The sequence below is a fragment of the Choloepus didactylus genome, chromosome 8 (assembly GCF_015220235.1).
Source record: "Choloepus didactylus isolate mChoDid1 chromosome 8, mChoDid1.pri, whole genome shotgun sequence".
Taxonomy (NCBI): Eukaryota; Metazoa; Chordata; class Mammalia; order Pilosa; family Megalonychidae; genus Choloepus; species Choloepus didactylus.
The window spans coordinates 88,138,266-88,157,877 of NC_051314.1; the positions used below are offsets into that span (position 1 = coordinate 88,138,266).

The following is a 19,612-nucleotide window of genomic DNA, read 5'->3' on the forward strand; positions in this document are numbered from 1 at the left end:
AGTACAGTTCTATTCACATGAGACAGAACACATATTGTGATTTTGCAGCTAGTACTGGTATGCTTCCCTGTTCCCATATAGTCTTCATGATTATCATTTTATTGGTTTCAAGTCTTTCTATCCAGTTGGTGTTTAGTTAGGCATTCCAGCTTATAAAGGCATTTAAGCTATTTCCAGTTTTTATTAAATATTTAACACTGCAGTGTACTTCGTTCTGCAAGTAACATTTTAATTATTTTGAGTTGTAGTCTTAGCATAAATCCAAGGACTTAGAGGATTGCTGACTCAAAGAATACAGTTCATAATGCTGTCAGCAATTTGTAGATGTCATATTCACCAGAATCTTCTTAGGATTAGTATTGTATTCATTTTTGAAAATCAAATAATCATAAAATTGGATCTATGTTCCTGTCTTATTTTACTTCTTTTTTAGCTAGCTACAGTGAACATTTTCCCAAATGTTCCCAAACATTTCCTCTTGAATTTCCTCTAGCATGACTTTTCTATCCGTGTCACCAGTACAAGGCTTTATAGAATAGCAAGGGTAAAATGGCCTGAAGCTATGGGTGTGGAGACTAGTTCTGAGAAGACTGTGAGGAAGAGATTTGTAATAATCCAGTTCAGGGTCCCAGTGAAAAACATGGACAGTTAAAACATGGCTTTGATATTTTGAGATAGCAAAGACAATAACACAAATAAAAGATGAAGGGAGAAGAATGAAACTTATTGAACAATTAATTATCAGGTCATGAGCTAAAACCAAGGATGAGTAAGATTAAAATGATTTGATCAAGGTCTTCAAACTAAGCAGATTAGTGTCAGAGTTAGCTCCCTAAATTTGCCTTCAACCATTCAAAAATGTTTCTAAAGAAGTTCATATCAACCTATCAATCATGTGTGACAGATATAACTGTCCTTATTTTATAGATGTAAAAATACACTTTCAGAAGAATTAAATGACTTGCTCAAGCTCACATGGCTTTCAGTTCTCAGACCAAGGGTTGTTTTTATTATTATTATTGATATTATTATTATTTATTACTATTATTATTATTATTAAGCACATTAAACATAGTGCTATGTTTAAGATACAGCCTCTAAAAGAGAATCTCAGAGCCTTCTAAATATACCTTAAATGACTCAAAAAATATGTTGTCCACCAGCTGGGTGTGCTGTGGTGGAAAGAACACTAGACTAGGAGCCAAGGATTCCTTTTACTTCAGGACTATTCCACTGACAAGCTTTGTGATGCAGAGAAAACCACTTCATCTCTTTGGGCATCCAACCCTCCACTCTGAGATGCTGTGGGTGCACGGCTTCATTGCCCTGAGGAGGGAGCAAACTTTCCCGAGGGACTCCTACCTGACCCCACAAATACTTTTCCAGCTTTGTTAGTGTGGGGTTGAGAGAGCTGGGGGAAAAAGCTGCCCTTAAGGGGATCCTGAAATGTTAGGAAAGCCCCTTGAAACTTCCAGTAGCATATTTCAAGTCCCCTTTCCACTTTTTTATCCAAAACCCTCAATGTCAAGGAAAGTAAGGTAAATACTTAGCTCTTGGCTTTAAGATCCAAACCTAAATACAAAAAGGCTTGCAACTGAATATCTCTAATTTCCAAAGCAATCACATTGGAAGCATCCCTTTCCCTTATTCGCATAAGTATGCTCATGATGGTCAAAGCATGTAATCTGATTTAGGTTCCAAAGACATTTGCTATAATCACTGACAAAATTAGTGAGAACTATTGGAGAAGACCAAAAGGCAGGAAACAATTTTTAAGATGAAAGATTACCTGGGAAGTTTGGGGGTGTGGAGATCTGATCACTGGAAATGATTCAGATCACTGAACCTTACAGAAAGCAATATTGATTTCTTTCTAGGGATGGAATTTATAAACAACCATGAACAATCTCACTACCTTCACTGAGTTCATCCTCCTCGGGCTGTCTACCAAACCACATGTCCAGGCCCTGCTCTTCATTCTATTCCTGGTGATTTACCTCCTGACTTTGATGGGGAACATGGTAATGATCCTGGTGATCAGAACTGATTCTTGTCTCCACAACCCCATGTACTTCTTCCTCGGACATTTGTCTTTCCTAGACATCTGCTATTCATCAGTCACTGTACCCAAGATGCTACAGGACTTCCTGACTCAGAAGAAAACCATCTCAGTGTGGGGCTGCATCACCCAAAGCTTCTTTTTCATTCTCTCTGGGGGAACAGAAGCCTGTCTGCTCTCTGCCATGGCCTATGACCGCTATGCTGCCGTCTGCCAGCCTCTGCTCTACACCGTGGTCATGAGCAGGCCCCTCTGTACTGCGATGGTCAGTACAGCCTGGGTGATGGGGTTTCTGAACTCACTCGTGAATACTCTTTTCATCTACAAGTTACAATTCTGTGGGTCCAACATCATCTTCCATTTCAGCTGTGAGCTGCCATCACTATTCCCTCTGTCCTGCACTGATCCCACTGCCAACAAGTTCCTCCTGTCTGGATCAAGTACATTTCTGGGGCTGCTGACACTTTCCCTGATCCTCTTCTCTTACTCCAAAATCATCTCTGCCATACTGAGCATGCATTCCTCTGGGGGCCAAGGCAAAGCCTTCTCCACCTGCTCATCCCACCTCACTGTGGTGCTCTTGTTCTATGGGACGGCTCTTTTCAGGTACATCAGGCCCCCCTCAGGATCAGTCCTGGAGCAAGTGGTGTCCATACAGTATAGTGTGGTCACATCCTTGCTGAACCCCTTCATCTACAGCCTCAAGAACCAGGAGGTAAAGGCAGCTCTGCAGAGGATGCTGAGGCAGCAAATGTGCTCCTCCAAGCAGGGGTTCTCTGCATGGTGTTCAACCAGAGAATGAGGAGGAGGGATCTTCAGAAACACCCTTAGACAAAAAAGACATTTTAGGTGAGTGGTTCTCAAAATGTTCTTCTCAGATCAGCAGCATCAGAGTCACCTGAGAGCTTGTTAGAAAGGCAGATTCTTGGGCCCTATGCTAGACCCACCAAGTCAGAAATGTAGAGGACAGGTTCAACAATCTGTTTTAACAAGTCCACTCAGTGACCGTGATGCTCAAGTTTGAGAAACACAGCTTTAGGCCATCTAATGTTTGAGAATTCTGTCCTGGGGTGAAAGGCAAACTGATTGACAATTTCTCAAAAATAAGAATCTCTACTAAATGAGAGAGTTGGTGAGTAAAGTAGCTGAAATGAGATTTAATTTTATTGTGTGATCTTATGATCTGATTCCCTCTAAAAGACTAAAAGAGGAGCAAAAGCTGGACTCTCCACTGAAGGAAGACAGGCCCAGCCTACTTTCTACCACTATTTGGGAGCTGTCATTCTAAAAGATCTTGCAGGGGAGAAAACAGCAAAAAAACAAGGAACAAATCCTGCAGGACAGTGACTCTCATGCTCATCATTCCTCAACCGAGGCAACCTGAGGGCATCAAAGAGCCAGTGTTCCTGGGAAGAGGTCTCTGGTTTGTGACAAAGATTTCTCCAGCTGTGATGGAGGCAACAGTCCACATGAGACAGCACTTCATTTGCACGTGCTTTCCAGTGAGAATTGTGTGTGACCTGGTTGTGGGAAGTGAGGTTTTGCTTGTCTAAATTTTGCCACCAGTATATATATTTTTCCCATTCTTCCTTGAGGACTCCAGGCCCCTCCCAATCTTTTTTTTAAACCATCAAATATATCATATGTCATACTTGAAAAGTGTATGTTCAGCTTAAAGAGTAAAAATAAATGAATCGAGACATTTTGGACCAATAGGCCATCTGCTCTCCTGCTTCATGCCTAGCAATAAAAGTCTCTCTTTGAAACCCTGGTGTCTCAGGAATTGGTCATTAGAGCACATTGGGCAAAAGAATCCACCGCCTTAGTCTTGTAACAATTTGGCGACCCAGAGGGGCAATGCCTGAGTCTCTGGAACCCCAGTAGGACAGGTAAGCATGGTGACCGAGACTTTTGAGACTGCTGGACTATATTTAGTCCAAGGCTCAGCAATCTGGTTTTTCTTTGTCCTGCCGGCACTCCAGGCCCTTGGCACCTTGAAAAGCTTCAAAGAGAGAAACAGTTTCAAGTCTGGACATCTGACTGGGGTGCCAATGCCTCAGCATTAGAGAAAGAGATTGGTCCAGAACAGCTTCCAGTCAATGAACACTAGTTTGGATTAGTCAATTTTGGGAATACCTGCTACTGCAATTCAGTTCTTCAAGCACTTTATTTTGTTGCCCAATTGAATAAATGTTCTAAGTGTACAAGAGTCAACCAAGGAAGAAGGAGAAACTTCTTACATGTTTAGCAGATCTCTTCCATATCACAGCCGCTCAGAAAAAAAGGCTGGAGTAATACCTTCTAAGAAGTTCATAACAAGATTATGGCAAGAAAATGAGCTTTTTGACAACTACATGCAGTAAGATGCCCATGAATTTTTAAACTATCATTGAAATGGTAATATTGACAGTGAAAACAATAATAGCATGCCAGACTCAATCTGGGTTCATTAGATTTTTTAGGAAACGTTAACAAATGAAACCAGATGTCTTATTTTTGAAACTATAAGCAGCAAAGATGAAGATTTTTTAGACCTTTCTGTTGACATGGAACAGAACACATCAATTACTCACTAATGCTTAAGGGGTTTTAGCAAAACAGAGACCCTCTGAAGTGGGTACAGAAATTACTGTAAAGAGTGTCACAGCAAACAGGAAGCACATAAATGGATGAAAGTTTAAAAACTGCCCATGATTCTAGCTCTACACATCAAGAGATTTAAATATATGGATCAACTCCATCGATATACAAAACTTTCTTACCAGGTAGTTTTTCTTTTAGAACCTCATCTGTTTAACACTTCGGGAGATGCAGCTAATCCTGACAGAATGTATGACCTTGTTGCTGTCATGATCACTGTGGAAGTGGTCCCAATCAAGTCCATTACATTGCAATAGTTAAGAGTCATGATTTTTGGTTGTTTGATGATGACATTGTAGAAAAAATAGATGCACAAGCTATTGAAGAGTTCTACAGTTTGACATGAGATATCTCAAAGGACTCTGAGTCTATTTACATCTTTTTCTATCAGTCTCAGGACTGAATGGGGAACTGTGATGAAGAGATACTTTCTGCCTCATTTCTTCTCTGGTTATTTTGGGAAGGATAAAGCCCAGATTTTTCAAGAAGAGAGAAATGCAGGAAGCTCACGGGGCAGTAGCACACTTTGCACACAGTAAAGCAAAGACTATGGATTCACAAGCCTTTCTATCATGGTAGTTGATTTACTTGCTCAGGTATCAGGCTGTCTGTGCAGTGCCATTCAACATATAAGTGAAATCAGAGATACCCAGCTCCTCTTGTAAAATAGCCTTCCAGTAATTGACATGCCTTTTCTTTTTATTAATTGCACCAGTAATTATTTGAACTCCTTGGGGTGCAATAGAAAGAATAGGAATCTGTGCTGGATTGTATTGATCATTTAAGAAGATCATATTGAATACACTGCGTAAATTTGCCTGTATTCAGCATGTACAGAAAGCATATTCAGTGGTTTTTTACCAAGCATAAACCAGATATATACTTTTGGGCCCAACACTTGCAGTTGTCTTCCTGATGTAATAAACTAACAGATATTACAATTCAATGTCAGGAAGACAAATATATTTTGCTTCTCTGAGGAAGCTTATAATAATATACGACATATGGATATGTAGGGAACAATTGGTCAAAAGTGTCTTTTTTTGTTTCCCCAAGGGAAAAGACTGGCTAGTAATTACAATTTTTTTCTTATTTATTTTACTTAAAACTGGTAGAGTCTAAGTATTGTAGGAAGTACCCATGATTCTGTCAGCAAATTTGAGTATATTTTTACTAGTTTTTGTCAGTTTCATTAGTCCTTTTGTTTGTTTCTATTTTTAAGATGAATTTTAAATTCTATATGAAATCAGGAAGATACCTTGAAAAAAATTTCAATGAAAGGAGGTAAGTATTCTTTTTGGGGAGGAACTGATATCTCTGGCTAAATATTTGTCCTTTTGTTATAGTTTCTGAGTCAGTTATTTTATTCAGCTTTAATTTTAGCAAAATTAAAAATATTTAAAAGTCCCTTAGTTGTTGAAATGATAAAAGAAATTCTGCAGTGGTGGTATACCAGTCTTCAGAGTCCTTAAATATTCTGTTTCAAGCTGAGATCATGCCTGGAAAATTCATGTGATAATAATTATGTTATTTTCAAATGTTGTCATTCCTTATGCTGGAAAGAAGTTATCCATTCATCATGAACCCAGCAGCCTGGGTAGCCAGCTAAAAACCCTTTAAAGATTAAGTTTAATGTAGTAGACCAGGAATGCAAGCAATGAGTCTTGGGTTTTTTATCATTTTTTCCTCCTTCACATTCACAGGTCTTAGCTGGAAAAATATTCCAAAATTATAATTTGTATTTGTTGAGAGTTCATTCTGTTGGAGGTTTTAAAAGGAACATGTGTAATGTAAAATATATGTAAACTGTTGCATTTGACCCTTTTCTATGCATCAGTAAGTTATCTGACAGTGGTTGAATGTAAGTTGTAGAAAGTAATTGAATATTTAGTCAAAATAATAGCTATCAGGCCTTGGATGTTCTTTATCAAACCCTTTTCAGACAGTAATCTCTCTCCTATTTAAATTGATGTAATTTTTAAAAGTTATGTTACTAAAACAATTGCATGTGAAAAAACAAACAACAAAAAAGGAAAATAAATAAATAAAAATTAATGAATCTCCTGTGTACTCATCCTCTGACTTAATGGAACATTTCCAGAGCCTTAGAAACCCCATACAAGTCTCCCTCATACAGCTCTCTTCCTCTCCCCAGAGGTGACCACTGTAAATTGCACAAACCCATTCCCTTGCTTTTATTTATAGGTGTGCAGTTATTTGTTATCCCTAAATGAGATTGTTGACTTTTGCCTATTTTTGAACTTTATATGAGTAGAATCATACTGTATGTGTTCTCCTATGACTTGCTTCTTTCACTTAACTTTATTTATTCTTGTGTTTTAGTTACGCCTTTTTTAAGCAGCATAGACCTGGATTTTGGCTATTTTATCCAGCCTGAAAATTCTTGTCTTTTAAAGACAGAGTTTAATCATTAATCATTATAGTAATTATTGATACATTGGGTCCAGTTCTATCCTTTCAGGTGCTTTCTATTTGACAACTTCTATATCTTCCTTTTCTTTCTCATTCTTTTTCCCATTCCATTTATCCCTCTGTTTGTCTATCTTTCAATGGTTACCCTACATTTTTTATTGTGTTTATATTTACTAATGAAATCTAAAACTTGTATATTTACCCTCATCAAAACAATGAAGGACCATAAGACACTTTAAATCCAATAATATCATGCCCAACTTAAATCTTTCCTACCCAGCATTTTAGTCTTTCCTCTCTACCACACAAATCAGACATTATCAATATTTTACACATTCAGTTTTTGTTTAAATTTACCCATATATTTATGATATTTTTATTCATCAGTTCCTTTGCATCTCAGATTTTCCGTCTCATTGAGAATATCTGATTCTCCTGTCCAAATATCATCCTTTAGAATTATTCTTCAAATGACAGTCCACTGGAGATGACTGTTTTTCCTTGTCTGAAATGACTGTATTTCCTGAAAGATAATTTTCCTGGCTGTAAAATCCCACGTTGTAGCCTGAGTTGATATTCTATTTCCATAGAAAAGATGCACATGTGCTTCTACCAATTACCTGAGAGCCAGCCCCACTATAAATCGAATTCTGTGTCAGGTGTTTCAGGGCACACAGCAATGTGAAATCAGACTTGAAATTGCTTGAGTACCAGCTGTGGTTATGAATTTGTAGGAAACACACCCTTTTCTTTTTACCCAGATCCAATGTCAAAATAGCCAGTTTTTCTCAAGAGGGGCTATTTCTTATTCATAGTTACTCTGAGGTTGTTGCCCTTATTTCTAACAATTACAAATGTGTTACTATGTGCCAGGCATTGTTCTAAGAATTTTACATATATTAACTAATTTCATCCTCAAACAACTGCATGAGATAGAATCTGTTATTATCTCATTTTACACATGCAGAAACTGAGGCACAGAGAGGAAAAGTGACTTTCCAAAGTTGACACAGCTTAAAAGTAGAAGAGCTGGGATTTAATGGCAGGCTGTCTGAATCCAGACTCCATCACTCACAACTGCTGGGTTATACTACTACTGGGATTTATTTGTGCAAATGTATGTCAACCTCACTCTGCCAGAATTCTCCTAGTAGGGTTCTCCTATTAGACTCCCCAGCCCAGATCCCCAGAGTTCACCTCCTCTCCACTGCATCCTGTGCAACCATCAGCCTGGTTTTGGTGCCTGCTTAACTGCTAGAGTTTCTGCTTTCACTTCATTTTTGAGCTTTGAAGAACTCATCCATCAATCTCAGCTGGAAACCCATTACTTTTTTAATTCAGCACATTAGATATTTCAACTTTAAATGTTGATTGAACTAATTAATCTACTATATCAGAAACAGAAGCCATCTCCACACCAAAAGAAATCTTGATGCTTTCCATTCCCAACAGGCCTAACCCAATTTCTGGTCCCGAACTCTCTTGGCTCCCCAACCTATCACTAACGTTTTCAGTGTTGGCTTCTGAGATTAGTGTGCAGGTACAATTCAAGTGCAGTACCTCCTTTTCAGAGTGATGTTGATATACATTCAGTAGACAAAATTAATATTTTATATCAACTATGTGTGGTCAATATTAACTGCACATGTCAATAATTTACAGTGATCTACATGGTACCTCCAATGATACACACAAAGCGTTTATTTAAGATTTTACTTAGATGTAAGCATTCTGTTTGGTTTTTTGTTATTTTTAATGAAAAACTAAAAGAAATAAAATACAAAGTAATAAATGGTACCTAGGAATACTAGATATTTTTTACCATGGGCATATTTTTACAATTAGATTTCTAATTTAAAAATAATTACAAGCTCAATGGAAAAGGAAAAAATGGTAGAAACAAAAGGAGAAATAGAGAAGCATTTTATATCTTATCAAGATACACCAGAATCTCATTGTTTACTCAATAAATATTTAAGTCAATACCAGTATGTGAGGTATACACCCATATTGATTGTTTAAGAAACATAAATCAACCTTCTATATCCTTTGGAGTCAAGTCTAGATTTGTTTAGTGGGAAGTAAACAAATGTCCTGATTTCTTCAAAGAAGGTAAAGAACATTATCAGTCAACTGGTACCTCATTTAGAATATCTGATATCCCTGGAACATCACCTTCAATATATTTCATCTGAGATATTTTTAGAAAGTATAATGAAAACTTGGTTACCTATTCGATCTCATGAATGAGGGAAAAGCAAGAGTCTGGGATGATTTCATTAAATTTGAGTTTATTTTAACTGTTCCATAATCACAGAACACCTGAAATTTTTGTCAGAATTTGCTATCAAATAATACTGCAATTGACATTTTTATGCTTAAATACTGGTCTTCTTTTAGATTGTTTCCTTAGGAAATATTCCCATAAGTAGAGTGACAAAGTCAAATTCTATTAACGTGTAACCCATACTGTTCCTGGCCTTATCAGGGCATGAAAGATGGAGTCACATAATCCACAATAATATATAGTGGGGGCAAGGAGGTTTCCTTTCATCAGCCTGAGACAACAAGTATACAAATGGACAATGACCAGGAAAGTCTGACCTACTATCAGAGTAATCAGACCAGGAAAGCCCCTACAAAATCTGTCTAGGAAGCTGGACACTATCTAGGGCAAAAAACCCAGGAAGTCAAACCACAATCCCTGCAACAATAACCCTGAACATTCAAAAAGTGTCCCTAATTTTTACCTCAACTTGCAATTTAGGACCAACCAGAGAAAGCTAAACATACTCCCCTAATCAATCACAAAGGATGCCCCACTTCTAATAATCCTGCCTCCAGCTTCCCAATGCCTGCAGCCTCCAGTCCCTTTTGTCCCCTATAAAGCTTTCCCACTCCTCTGCCTGCCTGTAATTCTCTGCCAAACATAAGTGAGAGTGGCCAACTCCCTTGTAAAAGAAAGACCTGAATAAATGAATGGCCTTTTTTCTCACTTGGGTATTCTTTATTTATTTCCACCAGCTACTATTGTGTGCTGTTTGTCCACCTCCCTTATGATCTGCCTTCATTTCTGGAAACCACATGGATGTTTCTTGGTTCTCTAAATATACCTTCTCAATTTCCACAAATTGCCAAGAGTTCACGCATGAGAACTATTAAATGACCCCAGACCTCTACCACACGTGCCACTTCCTCAGAAGAACAGATCTTTGCAAAATTCAGTTTTTTGAACCAGGAAAATGAAGTGTCCATTCATTGAGATTGTCTGCTTAGCAGTTGTTTTTCTTCACACTGATTCTACATGTTTATCATTTAAAATTAGTCTTCCGTTTTTAAAAAATTTTGCAGTTAATACAAATAAAATCTATTTTTCTATTATGTCTTCCAAATGATATTGCCAGCAAATAGAATATATAATCACAGATATTTCTGATATGTTGGGAAATACTACATACTATGACTGTACTATGAACATACATTCACATGGCACTGCTCATCAAATTAGATAAGTGTACATACTCCTTTTAACGATAAAACCTTTCAAGGCCATCAATGTTGCTCTACTTTCTTTTTACATAAAGTTTCTAAAAATATGTTCAAACAGAAAACGAGATGTAACCTCCAGAAGATTGTGGGAATATGGCGCTGTAAGAAGATCCAAGATTGAATCCCTCCACCAGAGCACATATTAAGCAGGCAGGAACTATTTGAAACAACTATTTTGAAAATGCAGAGTCCAGTAGAACAGTGCAGAGCATCCAAGGAAGAGGAGGAGGAAGACATTGGTAAATTACAGTAAAGACCACTAAATTACCCTCCCCACACGGCAGTAACCAGCAACCATCCCCCACTCCTGCAGCAGAACACCGTGTGGTCCAGTCCCTGGCTTGCTCACTTTTGATGGAAAGGGAAACAAAACCCACTCCCACTTTTCTATTTTTTTTTACCATTTGTTCTATTGTGCTTTCACATTTCATCAGTCTGTCCTCAAGTTTGCTAATTCATTCCTCTACCTCTTCAAATCTGCTGTTTTGTGTCTCAAGAATATTTTTAATTTGATCAACAGTATTTTTTATTTCCATATGATCTGCTTTTTTATTTACTCTTGCAAATTATTCCTTGTGCTCTTCTAAGGTCTTCTTCATGTACTTTATATCCAGAGCCATGACATTGATGTCTGCGTGTATGTCTGATTAATTGCTCCAAGTTCTGTGCCTCCTCTGGCTCTTTAATTTAGACATTTGGATTATCCATCTCTTCTGGTTCCTTCATATGCTTTATAGTTTTCTGTTGTTTTTGGCATCATAGTGTTTGTCTTGATAGGGTTCTTTTAGGATATGCAGGATTATTTGAACATTTATCTATAATTTGGCAAAGCTACAACTTGGTGGAGTGCACTTTCCCTGACCTACCAGCAGATGGCACTCGAGCCACCTCTTACCCGCAAGCCAGTTCTCTCCCAACTTCATCAATGCACTGAGCCGGCGTCCAAACCCTGTGGCAGTCCAATCAGTGTACCAATTTTCCGTGTGTAGTGGGGACCTACAGCCTTGTGGATTGGGGGCATACCCTGAAGTTTGGCAGGAGTCCACTCCAGCACCCATGGGTCCTGGCCATTCCCAGGGCTACAGATGGAGTATTCTGGGGCTGCAGAGCTGTGCATCTCACCTTCCAGCCCAAATCTCCCACAGCCATTGTCTTCCATACGCTCACAAGTCCCTAGGATTAGAGGAGGGTTCCTGCCACTTCTGTGTGTTGCCCCTGCCTCTAGGCTGCACACACTGTGGGCTTCCATGTAGGAAGAGTGGACATCATCACAAGCCCCCTGAATCCCAAATTCCCTCAAGGAAGCTCTGGGCCGCAGGGCTATGAAGGGTCCTCTCCCCAGCCAGCTGCAAAGATGGCTGCATGGGGAGTGGACAGCTGCCCCCTTCTGTCTGGTCTGCCTGCTCCAACTGCCAGTCCCTGGAACAGGGACTCTTGGCCACAGATCTGCAAAGGGTTGTCAACCGAGCCAAGTGTTGAAGAGGGTGCTCAGGGCATGGAAGGCTGCTGCACTCCGCGCCCATCTGCCAGCTCCAACCACCCATTCCCCGGAGGTGTTCTGGGCCAAACACTCACTCGTCTTAAGAGCAGTCTCTCGGCTTCTCCAAGCACCCACTCACTATAGGTATAAAAGTCCCTGCCCAGTCAGTGGAACCCTGGAACTGCTGTTCTGGAGCACTTTCTGTCCTTTATCTAGTGTTTTACACATTGGAGAATTTTGCTGAGTCTCTCCAAATCCGCCATCTTCCCAGAAGTATTATAGATTGGAAACTGAGGCTCAGAGAGGTTAAAGAGCTTGACCAAAATTACACACCTCTTAACATTTATGATAAGCCAGGGGAATTTGTGGAAAGTCTCACTAAAGGAGCTAGAATTTGTGCTGAGACTTGAAAGGTACCTGTAAGACATTCTGAAGGTAATATATTACTTTTTCTGGATGCTTTTAAGATTCCTCACTTTGTCAACTTCTTCACTAAGATGCATCTTGGTGTATGATCCTTTGTATTTGTCCTGGTTTGAGCATGGAGTTATTCTTGAATCAATATCTTCCTGTACTTTGTCATGTTGGGATAATTTTCCTCAAATATTGCACCTAATTTTCTCTTTCCTCTCCTTCTATGGTTCCAATGGATATTTTTTCCATTACCCATATATCTCTAATGTTCTTCTTTGTATTTCCATCTTTTTCCTCCCAGTGCTGCACTCTGCATATTTTCTTCCTACCAATTTTCATTAATCCTCTATTCTGCTGTGCCTACTATGCTTTTCACACATCCATTACAATTTTAAATTCAGTATTGCAGTCTTATGTTCTAGAAAACTAACAAAAATGCTAGGAACTATGTGAAGAAATTTTTGAAAAAGCTAAAATATAAGCAAAAAAAAAAAAAAAAAGACTCAAAGAAAGGATAGATCATGTTGTAAAGGGTCAAAAATTCCCAAATTAGTGTATTGAATAAAAACAATTCCAATTGAAAGCTGAATGATTTTATTATTATTGTTTCATTATAAAGGAGTTTTTTTAGCTATAAATCCAATTCTGAAGAGCAATCATATGAATAAGCAAGCAATAACATAAAACAGGAAATATAGAAAGAGGACTGATTATGAAAGACTGTCAATATGAGATATTAAAAAATGCATTATATCTACAATCATTAAGAGAGTATAGTTCTACTATAAAAACAGATAGATCAATGAATAGATAGGAAACCTAGAAATAAAAACAAATGAATATAAAAATTTAGAACAGGTTTATTAGCCTTCATTTCCAATTCCAAAGTCCAGAATTCCTAAAAACCAATTGGGTTTTCACAACTAATTTGAGAATAAGTGACATGAGACTACTTGTAAACTTTTCAAAATCTCACTTAGAGTGTGTTCCAGAAGTTTTATTGTACAAATACTAATAAATTTTACTCAGGGAAGCCTAACAGGAGTGTTATATAATGTATAGCTTGACACACAAACACACATCTTTTTCTGAAGGGTTTGGACAATCTTTGAAATGGATTACAATGTAGATATGTGAATAAAATTTTCAGTAATATGTTTTCTTCTGTCTCAGAAACAAAGGAGCCTAAATCTTAGTGTATTCGCATGTAAAAACCCTTGAGGACAATTTACTTTATTAATCAAAGAGGGCCTCCAAATACCCTTATACTTTTAAGGCTTCCTCTGGAAGAGAGAGAGTTACTAATTCCTCCTGCTCTATTTAAAATGGGAGAAATATAAGTGGTTTTATATATAAGCTGACTGGAAAGTCTTGATGGAAAGGGAGACAAATAGAAGAGAAAGAGGCCTGGGCAATTCAGGGAGATGTTCAAGGAAAAGGGTGAGAATGGGACCCAGAAGAGAGGGAGGCTCTGGGCATAGATGAAGGAGGAAGGCCTCCTCCCCAGGCTTGAGGAGAGAAGGGAAGACTAACTCTAAGTGTGGGGACCAGAAAGTAGGAGATGGCTCACAGCAAGAGTATTTCCTCTGTGAATTACCAGCTAAGTTAGGAACATAAGGTGAAGGGGTAGATAGCTTCAGGAGAGTAAAGAAACTGTTGAATAAGTCACAGTGGGGAAGAGGAGTATGTGTGCTTGGGTAGAGAGTGAGATCGAATTTTTTCAGAACCTTGGGATTATCAGGAATTAAAGAAACCCTAGGCAAGTCTCATATGTTGGAGTTCACTGGTCCCCTGCTCTCCTATTAGCAAAACAGTATGTACCAGGAGCCTACTGCTCACCTGTCTCCTCTGGCCATGACAGGAGCATTAGCTTGTCAATCCCGGGAATGAGGGTCCCGATGGCTCTGCCTACTGCTGCCTCTCCCATGGGCAGTGAACTCTCAAGGGCTCTCAGGGCTCCCAGGGGCTCTCACTCAACATCCCTCTCCAGGGCTCAATTGGCACGAGATTACCAAGGAGTTGATGAGGGAAGAAACATGAGCATACAAACTGGCCATGAGCTTTCCTCAGGACTGAGGGAGACGAGTAAAATGATAAGGCAGCGTACCAGATTCTCTTAGCTAGGTTCAAAAGACTCATAACAGCATCAAGCAGATGCCAGATCACTTTACTTTTACTCAGAACTGGACTTATAGCAAGTGTCTCTGAGTTTGAGCATGACTCTGAACCTGGCATTGACTGGGGAAAAACCTGCTTTGTGCAGGATACAGTTGGAGCCCTCTGCAGAAGACCTTACTGCTGGAGAGATCCTTTCACATGTCAGAGTCTTGTAGTAGGAAAGTTGACAGCTTGGCTCAAACTCTAGGGGGTGTTTTAGACCCAGGACTGTTCTGCACAGTGAGGAGGTGAGCAAGCCAGGGATATGTTGAAGTGTAAGGACCTGAATGGGCACCAGTTTTAAATTTCTCATTTGAACTTGTCCCAGTATGGGAAAGACAACTGCTCAAAGTCACAAAACTAAGTAGTAACATGCCTACTAGGCTGTGTTTCTAACTTTTTGCTCCTTTGGAGTTTTTCTGTTCTGTTCCTTCATGTAACAGGGTCTGAACAACATAACTGGGTGGGGGATGTGTAGAGAGCGGTCCTTTAAGATGAAGGATGGGGAAAGTGGTGAATAGAGAGACCAGAGAAAGACTCTTCCTCCCTACCTCTGTTGGAAGATCCCCTAAGTCACAGGTTTGCAAAGTTATTTTATCAGCTAAATATTTTGTTCATTAAAAAGAGGAGAAAAACCCAATGCCAAAGCCACTTATATATGAAACAGACAAATGCAGAGCCACAGTGACTAAGGTACGTGGGGTGGGGGCAGAGACCTACCCCTAGGCCTGAGCTCTCAGTGCAGGTGGGGACATCTGAAGCTCTCGGGAAGCACATTTGGATTCCAGGGAGGATACTTGAAAACTCACTGAAGTTTTGCATTCTGGGATCCTGGAGATTCCTGGATTCACTGAGGCCAGCGCTTTGCCTCCAGATGGGATCAAAATATAGTATAGAAGCTGTTGGAATAGTGCAACAATGTGGAAGATGAAAAGAAAGTTAAATCTGCTGTTGTTTTTTAGGAAAAGGACAAGAAGGTAATTTTTCTTTACCTGAATTATTCCTACTCCTTTACGTACAGTCACTTACATGATGCATCAGCACCAATACTTCATCAGATGCTTCAGGTAGGGAAGCCAATGAGGAAAAACTGGAAGGGCCATCTCTGACACCCTATTTCCACACCCCTGTAGAGTTCAGCCTTTTCACCCTGAATTGCTCTCAGTCCTCAATATGGCTTTTGCTTAGTCAGCTATTCCTGGAATTTTTCCTGACCCAGAAGTCCCCATCCCTGTTCCAAGAGCACAAATGCCTGATACCAATACCTCTATGAGCATTTGGACATCTTGGGTAAGCAGCTCAATGCAACAAATTCCCAAGGCCACCCCTTACATACCTGCCGGAGATCCCAAGTGTCTCTGAACACTTAATCTCCAAACCAAAAATGCTTTTCTCATAAGCAAACATTTGCAGTGATGCAAAGTAGAAAAAGAATGGGACTTGGAATCAGGCAGCCTTGGGTGTAAGTCCCAACTCTGCCACTTCATAAGATCCAGGATTGACTATTTCACTTAACCTTTGTGACACACAGAAATTGGGTTGTTATACCTATCTTAAAATGTTTTGTGAGGATTAAATGAAACGCAGAGCATAGAGACATTGCTATAGTGTCTGGCATATATTATGCATCAAATAACTGACAGTTATTATCATATGAGTATGTATGTAAATAGGAGGGGAGATAGGAAGGGGGATATGTGAAATGAGGTTTGGGGAAGGGAGGGGAAAAGAGAGGGATAAAAGAAAGAAAGGAATTAGAATGTTTTTTCTGATGGAGTACAAAATAAAATGCAAGTAGTGAATCAGTGTGCCCTGACAGGAGAGCAGAGAATGAATGTCTGGAGAAAACAATTGATGAAGAAGGCTTGATAATGAGGCTGAGATGGACTAAGAGCCAGAAAACCCTTTCTCAAATTAAAAAAAAAAAAAAAATGCATTTACTGAATCAGTCTTCTCCATATTTCTATAGATTTTTTTAACTTTTATAAAGCATTTCATACATTATAAAACTTTAATACATTCAACTGCATTTTTATCCCCATTTGGCCCCTCAGAAAGTTGTATCTTGAAAAGATTCTGTAGGCAGTCCTCAACAAAGTCCTCTATCTTTGCATCCAGTGCTTCTTTTGCCACCACAGCTGCTGCTCTAGAAACAAACTCATGGGAATATTGGGGGATAACAGTGACCTCAAGTAAAATGTCATTCCTGACCCCGCAATCCACACCAAGCTCAATCCAAAACTCTTTAAATCCACAGAAATTTATTGTTCATGTGGAACACTGGACAGGAAATCAGAGCACCTGGCTAAGTCCAGGCCCTGACACCATCTAGCTATGTGACCTTGGGTGAGTCATATTACCCCTCTGTCCCTGCTCCCCCTCATCTGAAAATACAGAGGTGAGATACCATGACTGTCCCTCTCAGATGAAATGTGCTAGGAATTTAAGCTCTAGCTGTTCTGAAGAGCAGCCTCCCAAGAAAGGGTCTCTCTTGACTTGCCTCTGATGGGTTTCTACTTGATTCATCTCTACGGTTCTTGGTTGTAGCAAGGTGCTGAGGGAAGGCTGGGGGAGAGCATAAGATAGAGACCGTGAGAGGTCTGTATTCTAAACAAAGAGCTGGTAGCAATGAGGGTTAAGGGAGGAGACTGTAGCTGAAGAGGCAGTCATTATTTCATTTGACAAATATTCACTGAGAGCCTTCTCCCTGGGTCTACTGCACTTCTAGGACTTGTGATAATTCCCACATTCTCTTCTCTCACTCAAAAATCATTGAACCACTGACAGTTATAGGCACTTGGGAGTGCACCAGTTTAAACAAACAAATAAAGCAACAAAAAACAGAAAAATACCTTGCCTGGGTATAATATAAATTCTAGCAGGGAGAGGGAATTTTTTAATGTATTAAAATTATCCAATATATAAGGAAGTGTTAAATGATATACAGGATAAAAAAGTTGGGTTGGATAAGGGAATTGGGAAAAGTTGGGCAGGAGAAGGAAAGTAGCAGTGTGTAACAAGATAATCAAATGGTTCTCTATTCTCAGACTCACATTCTGACCTGAGAAAATGTAAAATATTTATAGGTTTTTAAAAAAAATCCAGCTCGGTGAGAAAAACTGAGATTATTGTCCTACCACATAAAGAAGTATTTGTTTCTTTCCAGGAATACTATTTGTAAGAAACCATGAAAAATGTTAGCATTACTGATGAGTTTGTCCTCCTGGGATTGTCCAGTGACCCCCACATGGAGTCCCTGCTCTTCGTGCTCTTCCTGGTGATTTACCTCCTGACCCTGATGGGGAACCTGATGCTGCTGCTGGTGATCAGGGCTGATTCCCACCTCCACACCCCCATGTACTTCTTCTTGAGTAATCTATCATTCCTGGACCTCTGCTTCTCCTCTGTCACAGTGCCCAAGATGCTACAGGACTTCCTGTCTGAAAAGAAAACCATCTCAGTGTGGGGCTGCATCACCCAGTGTTTCTTTTTCCTTCTTTCTGCAGGCACCGAGGGCTGCTTGCTCTCTGCCATGGCCTATGACCGCTATGCTGCCATCTGCCAGCCTCTGCTCTACACCGTGGTCATGAGCAGGCCCCTCTGTACTGCATTGGTCAGTGCAGCCTGGGTGATGGGGTTTCTAAACTCACTCGTGAATAATCTTTGTATCCAGAAATTACAGTTCTGTGGGCACAATGTCATCCCCCACTTCAGCTGTGAGCTGCCTTCACTCTTCCCTCTGTCCTGCACTGATCCCACTGCCAACACCATCCTGCTAGAAGCGTCTACTGCATTTCTAGGACTTGCGACACTTGCTCTGATCCTCTTCTCTTACTCCAAAATCATCTCTGCCATACTGAGCATGCATTCCTCTGAGGGCCAAGGCAAAGCCTTCTCTACCTGCTCCTCCCACCTCACTGTGGTCCTCTTGCTCTATGGGACAGCTCTTTTCAGGTACACCAGGCCCCCCTCAGGATCAGTCCTAGAGCAAGTGGTGTCCCTACAGTATAGTGTGATCACATCCTTGCTGAACCCCCTCATCTACAGCCTCAAGAACCAGGAGGTAAAGGCAGCTCTGCAGAGGATGCTGAGGCAGCAAATGTGCCCCTCTGCATAGTGTTCAACCAGAGAATGAGGAAGGATCTTCAGAAACACCCTTAGAGAAAAAAAAATATGTTTTAGGTGAGTGGTTCTCAAAATGCAGTCCAGAAATCAGCAGCATCAGGATCACCTGTGAGCTCATTAGAAACGCAGATTCTTGGGCCCTACATTAGACCTAGTGAGTGAGAAACGTAGAGGAGGAACTCAACAGTCTGTTTTAACAAGTCTACCAGGCCACTGTGTTGCTCAAATTTGAGAAACACTGTTTTAGACCATCTAATGTCTGAGAACCCTGTCCTGGGGTGAAAGTCAATGGTTTTTCTAAATTAAGAATCTCTAGTAAACGAGAATGTTGGTGAGTAAAGTAGTTGAGATGAGATTTCATTTGTGTGACCTTATGATCTGATCCCCTCTAAAAGACTAAAAAAGGGGCAAAAGCTGGACTCTCCACAGAAGGCAGACCAGCTCAGCCTATTTCCTCAACCACCATTTGGGAGCTGTCATTCTAAAAGAACATGCAGGGGAGAAAATATCGAAAAACCAAGGAACAGATGCTCCAGGACACTGACTCTCAAGCTCATCATTCACCTCACCCGAAGCAACCTGAAGGTATCAGAGTGTTCCTGGGGAGAGGTTTCTGTTTTGTGACAAAGATTTCTCTGGCTGTGATACAGGCAACAGTCCACATGACACAGCACTTCATGTGCACGTGCTTTCCAAAGAGAACTCTCTGTTCCTTGGCGTGGTTGCCAGGCAGTGAGTTCTTGCTTCTCTGAATT

General features: G+C 40.0%; 2 protein-coding genes and 1 pseudogene across 2 annotated transcripts; all 3 read left to right on the forward strand.

The window, feature by feature from the left end:
- Positions 1-1,898: 1,898 nt before the first annotated feature.
- On the forward strand, positions 1,899-2,861 carry LOC119542820 (olfactory receptor 8S1-like). Its single transcript, XM_037847461.1, has one exon. The coding sequence runs from the start codon at positions 1,899-1,901 to the stop codon at positions 2,859-2,861; it is 963 nt and encodes a 320-aa protein (XP_037703389.1).
- Positions 2,862-3,411: 550 nt separating this feature from the next.
- Positions 3,412-5,102, forward strand: LOC119542821 (annotated as a pseudogene).
- A 12,817-nt stretch (positions 5,103-17,919) lies between these two features.
- On the forward strand, positions 17,920-18,849 carry LOC119542822 (olfactory receptor 8S1-like). The gene has a single exon (XM_037847462.1). It carries the CDS (start codon positions 17,920-17,922, stop codon positions 18,847-18,849), a length of 930 nt encoding a protein of 309 aa, XP_037703390.1.
- Positions 18,850-19,612: the final 763 nt, after the last annotated feature.

What these genes read in the sequence shown, in the direction of transcription:
- LOC119542820 (XM_037847461.1), top strand. Translation starts at nt 1,899, where the DNA reads ATGAACAATCTCACTACCTTCACTGAGTTCATCCTCCTCGGGCTGTCT.
- LOC119542822 (XM_037847462.1), top strand. Translation starts at nt 17,920, where the DNA reads ATGAAAAATGTTAGCATTACTGATGAGTTTGTCCTCCTGGGATTGTCC.